General features: G+C 42.6%; 1 protein-coding gene across 1 annotated transcript; it reads right to left on the bottom strand.

The window, feature by feature from the left end:
• Positions 1 to 3,765: 3,765 nt before the first annotated feature.
• On the bottom strand, positions 3,766 to 6,287 carry LOC143555115 (beta-fructofuranosidase, insoluble isoenzyme 3-like). Its single transcript, XM_077044739.1, has 5 exons — positions 6,099 to 6,287; positions 5,134 to 5,996; positions 4,887 to 5,045; positions 4,548 to 4,807; positions 3,766 to 4,151 (listed from the first exon to the last, which is right to left on the bottom strand). Exons 2-5 carry the CDS (start codon positions 5,989 to 5,991, stop codon positions 3,881 to 3,883), a joined length of 1,548 nt encoding a protein of 515 aa, XP_076900854.1. The 5' UTR covers positions 5,992 to 5,996; positions 6,099 to 6,287; the 3' UTR covers positions 3,766 to 3,880.
• Positions 6,288 to 11,396: the final 5,109 nt, after the last annotated feature.

The following is an 11,396-nucleotide window of genomic DNA, read 5'->3' as shown; positions in this document are numbered from 1 at the left end:
TGTCTGTGGATAGGGACCCAGGTCCATCTGTAGGAGTGGTTGGGGACGTATCCCTTTTGGAACGGGTTTTCTCCCTTCCCATTCAAACGGTTAAGAGCATCCCCCCAAGTTGTCGTTTGGCGTTTGCTCAGACTTTGGCATGCGCTTTACGCAAGATAGTGGATTCACCAGGATCGATTGAGAATTGGGTCAAATTACTATTGTTGCCGCGTTGTACTTTAAGGGTGGTGAAACCTTCCAATAGGCAGGAACGCAGGTCAGGGAATCGAAAGTCTTTGCAATGTAGTAGCATTCAGCAAGCAATTGCGATGTGGAAAGATGGATCTGGTTTTGCTGACTTGGTTCTTTCTCTATGTGATAACGTGGGGGGAAGCACTTTTTCAAAAAGAGAGGTGGGAGGGGAGAAGGGTTCTGAAACAGCCTCAATATTAAACAATATCTCAGGAAAGTCAGTGTGTAATGGGGTGAAAGTCAAAGATGGGCTCTTCCCTAGTGGGATTGGTATACCAGAGAGAGAGGTAAAGCTCCTTGGAGGGGCTGTTAGTCGAGATCCCTACTTTATTAAGGAGTTGGCGAGGCGGAGAGCATCTTATGCGGTTGATCTTATGAAACTCTTACCTTGCCTTTGGGATCCCCAGAGCGAACTCCTCCTGCTTAGGTCTTGCATGGGGGTTGCTAAGTTGCTTTTTGGGTTACGAACATGCCACCCCCATATGATGGATGATGCGGTATCCTGTTTTGATAAGGGGCTTCGAGAAGCCATCGAAGACATAGTTGTATGTGGAGGCCCGTTCTTTGGTGATCTTCAGTGGCTACTTGCATCTTTACCGATGCGCTTAGGGGGTTTAGGCCTTCTTTCGGCTCATGATGTTGGGGTTTACGCTTTTGTAGCGTCGAAGGCTCAGTCTTGGAAGCTACAGAATCACATCTTAAGGAATAGCGGAGTTTTCGACCTGGACTCAGACTACGTGTAGGCCCTGGAACGCCTAAATGGCACTTTCCCAGACTTTGACATTGGCGGTTTCTCTAATATAGACACCGTCCCACCAAAGCCTCAAAAAACTTTGGCGAATGCCCTTTTTGGCAAAATCGCTCAGAGTCTGGGAGAAGTTTTTGGATTGTCCCCCCGACAGAAGGCGGTTATTGAATGCTTACAAGGTCCTCATGCCCAAGATTTTCTGACCGTTATCCCGATTGATGGCTTGGGCCAAAGCATGTCTGCGATCGAGTATAGGGCCATTCTTAAGTACCATTTGATGGTCCCAATGTACCCAGAAGACGAAACATGTCCGATCTGCCGTAAGGCTTGCCTGGATAAATTCGGAGAGCATGCGGTTCATTGCAAAGAGATGCCTGGGTTCAAATACCGACATGATTGGGTGCGGGACGTTCTTTGGGACATCTTAAGGCGAGCTGGGATATCAGCTAAAAAGGAAGCCCCCGTAAACTTCCTTACAGACCCCACGGAAGGGAGATCCACTCTACGACCGGCAGATTTGCTCGTCTTTGGTTGGGCCGAGGGAAAACACGCTTGCGTTGACCTCACAGGGGTATCTCCCTTAGCTGGTTTGAGGGATAATGAGTTTGTAGCTGGGCAAGCAATGAAAATGGCTGAAACGAAGAAGGTGGAGAAACATGCTAAAGCCTGCGAAGAGAACCAACATGTTTTTGTCTCTCTGGCTTTTGATACCTTTGGCTCCTTGGCACCGGAAGTTATCCGTTTCCTAACCAGGGTCCAACGGGTTGTGCATAGCAATGTGTCGACTCCAAAGGGGCAGGGGTATGTCTTTAGCAGGTTAGGGTTTGCAATTCAGAAAGGGGTGGCGGCGCCTGCTATGTTGATGTAATATCTATGTTTCTATATAATGAAAGATTAGTAGATAAAAAAAAATTAAACCAAAATTTTGTTAACTTGGGAATATTTGTAATATTTTGACTTAAGATTTTAGTTATGAAATGAAATGGATAGTTTTGATATATTTGTATTTTATGTTGTTTGCCATGGAAATGTATATATTTTCATTATGTAAAAAATTTAATTATGCAAAAATAAATAAAAATATATATTTAAAAAAAATAATACGATGACACGCATCAATGTAAGTCGTATATCAGGGTCATAAATGTATGTCATAAACGTGTGTCATAAATGCATGTCATAAAATATGACACGCGGATGCATGTCATATTCAATTTATGACTGGAACTTCAACGACACGCATTTGCGTGTCATCTATACCCTTTAATGACAAGCATTGCGTGTCGTTGAAGGTGTTTTTTCTAGTAGTGATGGGTGATATGGTCACTCACAAGTCATTCAAATGGGTTCTCACAAAACCTCCTCTTGTGAAAGCTTCATGCGTAATCGCTAGACTTATGAATGACTTTGTCTCCCAAAAGGTTCGTCGAACTTTCGTATTCACTACTAGGAATCATGTAGCTATTGTTTTGAAATGATAGTTACTGATTTACCAAAACTGCAGGAAGAGAAAGAAAGACTGCAATCCCATCTAATGTTGATACTTACATGAAGCAATATGATGCCACAAAGGAATATGCCCACCACATATTGAACAATCAAATTGAAGATGCATGGAAAGATTTGAACCTAGAGTCCCTCTTGTGTAAAAATGTTCCAATGCCTCTAATAACTCGTGTGATCACCTTGACTCAAGTACTGACTGTTATGTATGACAGCAAGGATAATTACACGGAAGTGGGAGATAAGTTGATAGGCCATATCAAATCTTTGCTTATTCATGGTATGGGCATATGACTTTCACATGCCATATGGTGTTGGATATATACCGTTGAAGCTCTCTAGCTATTACTAAATCATGAGCTGGTATCAAGTTATTTGATGTTAATTAATAAAGGTGAAATTAGTTCCCACGAACTTGTTGGTCTGTTTCCTTTCAAGAAATTTCAGAGTTTGTAAAAAGGTCGTATCACTACTATGTAGTAATACCATGTTGTAAGTGTGTGTTTCTAGGGTGTAATCAACCACTCAAGGGAAGCTCATCTTGAGTGGGATCGGTTTGTTTAATATTATCAATCTTTTATTACCGATTAGGAGTCGTTCAATATTATCTTTATATTATTTGTTCGATCGTTTGTTTATACCGCACCCGTCTTGATCGCTTATCAAGAACAAAATCCGTTCGATGTTAGATCCGGTTTAGGAGACCTACAATTACTGGTATCTACATCAATGTTATCATAAGACTAGAAAATTTAATCATTTAGAGAGTAACACTTTTATTAACGAGATGGTGTTAAAATTAAGTTGAGGCATTTGTGTCCATAATAAAGAGTGTGAATTATTAGCCATGCTTATCTTTTTACCCTTGACTTCAAGTGGACCAACACTACACTAGCACCCAACTATTGGAATTTGGCAATTGGACCAACCCGCACCCATGGTAGTTCTTTTAGTGTTTTTTATTTCAGTTGTCAAAAATACACTTTCTGTTTCTTTTTATATTTGAGGAAAAACCATAAATTGCATATATTTTATTTAAAAACTATTTAAATTTTAATTAAACTAACTAGCACAGCTAAATATAGTATAAACGGTAATCTGCATTTATTTATATTACAGTACATGTTCTAAATAAATGCTGAAATAAACTTCCAAATGATATCATTCACCAAGTGCGACCAAATTCTAATTATGCTTTTTTTAACACCACTTTTTTTCTCTTCATTTTTATTTTCTTATGTTTCTGTTACGTTTTGGTTGTACCCTAAAATTTAGGAATGGGATGTTGTATCAATTGAAGAAAATAAATGACAAGTTTGATAAAACATAATTTATTCCTGATCAGTGCGCATATTAAAAAAAACCCCGCTCCTTTAATACGGCATGAAATGGCCTAGTCTAGTTGATGTGAGCCGTATTCATTGACCATGCATCCACTCTTTCAATCGTTACGATCTCAGAGCCATTGTTAAATATATGCAAATGTGCATTCTTGTTAATCGCTAGTGTTGGATAAACTCGGGATGAGATAACTGTTTTTCCTCCCTCGGCAAAACTTTCCACAACCGAGTGATCAATCAAGCTCCTAAGAGAAAGCTTCTTCGCAGTTAGATCGACATCAACAAAGCCTCCAAATGATGGCTTGTACTCATTCTTGTTCAATGAGGATCTGCTCATATGATTAAAACCAATAATCAATGTTTTCATAGCCGGACCGGACACCGAACCGGATGGCCTACCGGTTCACCGGTCAAACCGGTCGGACTGGCCGAACAAATTTGGTCAAAAAATGACGGATCAAGCTTAAAAAATGATTTTTTCAAAAAAAAAAAAATTTCTTAGAAAACCGGTTCAACCGGTCCGGTTTTCCGGTTCGGCCGGACGAACCGGTTCGGACCGGCCGGTTCCCTGTCAGCCGAGCGAACTATGTGAACCTGACGGGTCGGTGGACTGAATCTCGGTCGGACCGGTTCGACCGGCCGGTCCGGTCCGGTTTCAACAACATTGCCAATAATAGTTAAAGGCTACTAGAAGTTAGAAAGGGCTTTAAAGAAAGAGGGCTTACGAGGTAGCATCAGAACAAAAGAGAACTTTATATTTTCCTCCTGCGATCTTGAAAATCCTAAAGAAAACGGGTGTGTACTCTTCAAGCTTGCTTGAAGCAAGGGTCACAAGCCCAAATGGTCCTAGCCCACCTTGTACGGTCGCACCCTTGATCCCGCAAATACTTTTTGCGAGATCTTCTGGAGGAAATTTTTTCCATTTCTCATCATACAACTCAGCTTTATCCAAACTTGAAAATCTAAATGTTACATCTATGTCTGCCTGCATTCATATAATATTAAAAAGGACTACTAATAAACATTTCATATAAAATGATACTACAACTTCAATAGATACATACCTGCACTACATTAATTCCTTTGATCTCAATGATATCACCTTTGTTGATTTTCACATTGGTTAGTTCTATCTTTTGACCCCTTAAGCTTTCCAATTCTGCAATTGGCCATTGTAGCAATTGGTGTCCACTAGGGTCCAACCACACCTTACGCGGAATCAACTACATAAGAAAATATTCAAGTAAGTTTGTGATTAGAATCGTAGAAATATCAGTAACATAGTAATTAATATATACACAATATAATTACTTGAATTCCGGCCCATCCCTTGGCAATATCTTCACTTTGAGTACTTGACTCGTTAGCCCAACCCCACAAAATCCTCCGTTTCGTGATTGGATCAAAGAACGTCTTGGAAGCATAAAAGTTTCCATAATCGTATCTTAGCCCTGCCCACCCATCAATTGATGTGTTATACGGGACATATTTATCCTGAACGAGGTTGTACTTTCCAATCGTGTAATAATCAAACCTAGTCATATCTAGGCTAGCCTTAAAAACATATTTAACGTCTTCCCCTAGCGCTGAAGTGTCTAACCCATTCGTCCCTTGAGATGATATTGGGTAAAAGTCCGGGCACTCCCACATACCCACATCCTTTTTCGTGTGAAATGGATGTTTTGACTTGGTCCACTTAATAAAATCTCGGCTTCGGTACAAATAAGCAATGCCTCTATTGTCCCTCTTACTACCCACAATAAGTTTCCAATGACCATTATTGAACCAAGCTGTTGTAGGATCACGAAAAGATGAAACATTTTCATGTTTAGGTTTAATGATAGGGTTGTTGTCTGGTTTAATCCATTTTCGCAAGTAGGGGTCTGAATAGTTGGCGGGTATAGCATAGTTTTGGACCTGGTGGCCAGGTTTTGGATTTAAGTTTATTATGCCAGTATATATGATAACGGGTTTATTGCCTGGTAAAGTTGTAGCAGATCCAGACCAACATCCGTATTTGTCGAATGGCTTTGATGGTACAATTGCCGGCTCCAACGGGATCCAGTTTATCATATCTTTTGACACCGAATGCGCCCACACAATATTGCCCCATACGGCACCTTTTGGATTGTATTGGTAAAACAAATGATAAAATCCTTTGTAGTACATTGGTGCTGTTTATACAGAGAAAACAATTAAAAATTAAGTTATTATAACATCTTTAACAGCTATAAAATAATTAGCATTAGTTTAATTACATGTAAAACTATGCTTACCATTTGGATCTACGTTGGTTCAATATAATTGTGCCCCGCATCGATATCATGTCAAAAACAAAAAAGAACATTAGTTTAATTACATATAAGACAAAATGTTATAAATAAATACAAAACAGAAACACAACTTGAGAATTATTTTAATACGTGGTTGCTAAATCTGAAAGCAAATTCATACGTGCGCTTTGGTAGCCACAAGGAGACTAATATTTACTATTTATTATTATTAGTATATTTAATTTAGTTATTATTATAACTATATAATTTACAAGTTTGGTGCCGCAAGTGGCTTATTGGGCCACTTGGCGGCACCGTGTTGGTCGGCGAATTTTGTATTTTTTTTAGTTTAGTTACCACAATAAACGTAATGGAAACTGATCAAACGTCAATTTTTTAGTTCTGGTACCATAACATATTTGAAAGAAACCGACCGAGTTCACGCAAACTCGCGGCTTTATTTAAAGGCCATGGCCGACAACGCTACCGACCAACCCCCCCCCCCCCCCAAATTGGCCGTTGGTCCACCTCAAGTTTTTTTTATTTTTTCGTTTTTTAATTCCGGTACCATAAGGTACGTAATCAAAACCGACCAAATTCGTGTCAAGTTACCGCCTCAATGCTCGGGACCGACAATGCATTGGTTTTACCACCGCCTGGGTTTGCCAACCAACTAAACATCGTCTTCAATATTTTGTTTTTTTATATGTTAATGCTTTTATATGTTAATTTGACGAATTAATATTTTGGGTTTTAACCCTCAAATTTAACCAATAGTGTCTATATTGTTATGAACACAGCCGGTATTGACCGAATTCGTGTTGACTCATCGTCGTAACGTTCGGGTTTTACCAACGCCCGGGTTTCAACTTATGGGTTTTGCCAGCTGCCCCGGTGCAACGCGCCGGGATGAAAATCTAGTTAATAATAATAATAATACCATCTGCATCTCGTTTAGATCTTAAACTGAAACAATCATATGATTTGGTAGACAGTTTATTCTTTATATAAACCAAAACACCAGTGTTATTTTAATAGTAATTTTCTATTAGAACTAGTAAATGAATATGTTTATAGATTAATGTTAACAGCCATTTGAATCATTAAATGGGTCACTAACACACGCGATCATCTTCATTCGTCGAGTATAGAACTGTATGAAGCAAGGCTGGCACAACCCCGAATGAAAGCTAACATACCAGTCCGCTCCAATATTAGTCCACCCTTAGGAGGAAATCCACCAACGGTGGCAAAATCCTATGACCCAACCTAGAACTCCTATTATTTGTCACATATGAGACTAGAACCTAAGATCTTCCCATTTTTTAAATCAAGTATGCGGGTAAATCACTTCGACCACTTGGGGCGGGAATAATTGGCGAAAGAGTATTCCATCTTTAATAAATCAAGTTAAATATATAGTTTGTTAAGGCCTTGCTATTCATATATAAGTTATATCACCAAAATCCTAATGAAAAAAAATCATATATATAGGCAGTCGACACCGTCTCCATCAATGCATTTAGGAGAGGATCCGTGCCTATTTGACAACCAACCTTCTCAGGGGCATGAATAGAGTGAAGGTAAGGGCAAGACCAAGCCCAAAAAGTACTAAAAAAAATTTCTCCGTTTTCTCGTTTCATAAATAAATAAATAAAAACAAAAATAAACCTCGATAAAGAGGTAGGTCCCAGCAGAGCCCAGTTGGACCCGTAAGACTCACCTTGAAGAGGGACGTCTGCGCAAGGACCAACAGGTTCCGCAGAACCAACCATGCTCAGAGAAGACCTTACGCGCAGTACGCCAGCTGTTCCCGCAGGAAAAGCCTCCCAATGGTGAAGTACCCCGCCTGTTCTCCCAGTTGCGGATACAAGCCATCAGGGAAGGCTACCCGCACTAATAGCAAGGCTACACGCACAAGGCACTAAATAATTCAGTGTCACCTGAAGGAATGAGCAAGGCGGGAATACTCCCGCCCAAATGAGCCAGTCCGTACGCTTCTGGAAGATCTTTTGTACTATACCTGCCAAGGTATGGACAAAATAGACAAGATCTGACCAAAGCAGCCCATGAACCAATCACAGGGTGACAGCTCACCGACAACAGTACGAGGAGGAGCACGCTCTGGTACAAAATGTCACTATCAGCCGCTGCCTACTCACCAACCCTTGTCGTGGCACGTACATAGCCTGCAGTTGGTGGAAAAGGAATAGTACACAGCCGGCGGAAAAGGAATAGTACACAGCCGGCGGAAAAGGAATAGTACACAGCCGGCCATGTCACTATCAGCCGCTGCCTACCCACCAGCCACCAGCATGGCACGTGCGTAGCCACAGTTGGTAGAAAAGGAATATTATACAGCTGACTGTACCTGCTTGGAAACCTACCTTCGGCTATAAATACTCCAACACCTTGGAATGGTATCATCACATTATCTTCTCTAGCTATTTCTCTTAATATACACTTATATTCAGAGCAATCTAGTCTGATTCTCACGCCGGAGGGTGGTCACAAGGAGGAACCCCCCCCCCCTTCTCAGTGACGAGCTCACGGTATCTGTTTTGCAGGTCATCAGAAGAATAACCATCTTTGCCGGACCTAACCCTCGTGGGAAACATCTACTTAACCCCCAGATTATCCGTAATCTGCCCGGGGTCACTTAGTGTTTCTTCATTGGCGCCATCCGTGTATAAAAGCTAGAACTATTTCTTTTTTAGTTTTTTCCAAAACTTCTGGAAAAATGGTTAAGGTTACTCCGGTGCCAAGGCCAGCAAGTGACCAAGACACCCCGGTAACCGCAACCCCAGCTACTGGGGGGAACATCGGCGAGTACACAAATTTTACGAACACTACCCCGGTTACCCAAGCCGGGGCAAGTGCAGTAAACAATCCTCCCCTGGGATTCATTAATACCCAGGTGGAAAGACAACAGACGAGGCTCCCCCGCCAAACACTTGATCAAGTTAAAGCGTGGGCGGAAGCACGTCAGAAGGAATTCCAAGCTGATTTGGATGAACGCTTACGCTCACTCCAACAGGCTGACGAATTCGGAAGCACTCGACAACAGCTCAACATGAGCAATGAGTGCGAGTACTTGGACGATGACTGGGAGGAATCCGATAGTGACGCAAACCCTCGCCATAGGGCGAAAGGGAAGCGCAAGGAAACGGACTTCCAACCGAGAAGGAATTTTGGAGAAACCTTCAAACCAAGGAACGCGGGGGGAAACCCACGTGACTTCTCCAAAACCTTTAGACCAACTGTTGCAAATGCGGGAACGTCCAAGTTTGCAAGGGACATTGCGGAAGCAATCGCCCCGAAGAGTGCCAAACAAATGTTCAACATAGGCACTTATGACGGTATATCCGACCCAGACGATCACTTGAACAGATTCATAGCGGGGGCAACCGTCAGCAACTGGACGGAACCCACGTGGTGTTATATGTTTCAGATGAAGCTGGTTGGAGCGGCCAGGGCGTGGTTTAATCGTTTACCGGTCCACCACATCTATGATTGGGCGGACTTTCAACACAAGTTCAGCCAACACTTCAGTCAACAGAGGAAATATACTGAAGAGCAGTGGACGATCCTCAACTGCGTTAGAGAGGAGGATGAATCTTTACTAGACTTCATCACTCGCTTCAACTGCTGAGTCTGGGCACCATAAGCGAAGATCTTGTTCGCGCCGCTTTCATCCAGGGCGCCGAATACCCAGAGCTTATCCGCACGTTGACGGGTAAGGACGGCATGCCATCCACATAGGATGCCATCATGACGGCGGCCAAGCGCTTTGCCGAAACGGAGAAGCAACTGGGTAGGGATCTTCCCCAGAATACACACCTCTACACGCAGAGGACTAGAGAAAACAACGTTCGGACCGCCCGGCAAAACAAAAAGAGGAAGCTAGGTATTTGGCAGTCAAAGGTAAACTTTGACACCTCATCCAGCTCTCGCCCTCTAGTAGGCGGAAGGGATAACACGCACCCATCAAGCCGAAAACACCGGTGGACGCCACTCACCAAAAGCGTCACGGAGATATTTTCCACCGAAAAACTCCCATGGCCAAAAGCTCCAATGATCCGGCAGCGACCTAATGTGTGACATCTGACCCGATCCGACCCGACCCAGGTACCCGTTTCCCTTATCCGATCTCTTTCTTTTATGATTTAATATTTATTTATACTTATATTTTACTTTTAATAATAATAATATATTTTCCTGCCCGCCTCTTTCTCTCTCTTTCTTTCCGCCTTCCTTTTCTCTTGTCGCCGTCCCGCCCTCCTGTTTAACCCCTCAGCCTTGTTTCCCTCTTTTTCTCCTAACTTTCCTTGTCCTTTGTTTCTTCCCGCCTAAGGTTGTCTGCGCAGCTCCACGCGCCAGACTCCTTGCAAGGAAGCCTGCGCGAAGACCTGTTGTTCCTGCGATACGCGAGGCGAACTGTTCTCGCAGCGCGCTAAGGACGGTAGTTCTTCCCGCGGCGCGCTAAGGACGGTAGTTCTTCCCGCGGCGCGCTAAGGACGGTAGTTCTTCCCGCGGCGCGCTAAGGACGGTAGTTCTTCCCGCGGCGCGCTAAGGACGGTAGTTCTTCCCGCGGCGCGCTAAGGACGGTAGTTCTTCCCGCGGCGCGCTAAGGACGGTAGTTCTTCCCGCGGCGCACTAAGGATAATAGTTCTTCCCGCGGCGCGCTAAGGTTTGTTCTGTCAGCCTTCGCCCTCGCGCGTGCGCTCAAGCCTTCTCGCGCTAAACCCTTTGAGTTTTCTTCTGTTTAATCTAGCCGTTTGCTTTTGTGTTGTCTTATCTTCTGTGCTGTTGACCTGACCTATCTTATGTCTGAAAAGTTACTTTCGGCGCAGCATGCGCGCCAACCCTATTGGTTGACAGAAAAAGTGACTGACATTATCTTTGGAGATCTGCTTTTCCATGCTTGACCAGTACCTTTATCTGACCCGCCCATGCCTGTTTACTGTTACCTGTCAGCTTTTCCTTATTTCCTGCAGCTGCCATATCTTTTGCTTTTGGAATCTTTTGCTTTTTGAGATCTTTTCCCCTTTTCTAGGGATTGTGTTCCCTAGGGTTTCCCTATAAATAATAATGTTATTTTCCTAACACTACACACACAAACACTTATTTTAACCTCCTCCTTGATCTCTCTGCCGCCTCCCTCTCTGCCTCCGTCTTCCTCCCTGTTCTGCCCTGTTTTCCGGTAATCTATTATATATAATAATTTGTTTAAGTTACTTATTAATTATGCTAACTTATAATCAAGACTTAAAACCAATCGTTAAAACAATAATCTTTAAT

This window comes from Bidens hawaiensis, unplaced genomic scaffold, assembly GCF_021521415.1.
Source record: "Bidens hawaiensis isolate Kalapana, Puna unplaced genomic scaffold, B.hawaiensis_p1.1 tig00001032_1, whole genome shotgun sequence".
Lineage (NCBI taxonomy): Eukaryota > Viridiplantae > Streptophyta > Magnoliopsida > Asterales > Asteraceae > Bidens > Bidens hawaiensis.
The sequence above is the reverse complement of the archived record's forward strand: the minus strand, read 5'-3'. Positions and strand labels throughout refer to the sequence as shown.

Excerpts from the sequence above, each read along its gene's own strand:
- LOC143555115 (XM_077044739.1), bottom strand. The coding sequence starts at position 5,991 with ATGTACTACAAAGGATTTTATCATTTGTTTTACCAATACAATCCAAAA. Across the intron at positions 5,046-5,133 it reads AGGGATGGGCCGGAATTCAA|TTGATTCCGCGTAAGGTGTG; the intron begins GTAATTATATTG and ends TTTCTTATGTAG. Across the intron at positions 4,808-4,886 it reads AAGGAATTAATGTAGTGCAG|GCAGACATAGATGTAACATT; the intron begins GTATGTATCTAT and ends ATATGAATGCAG.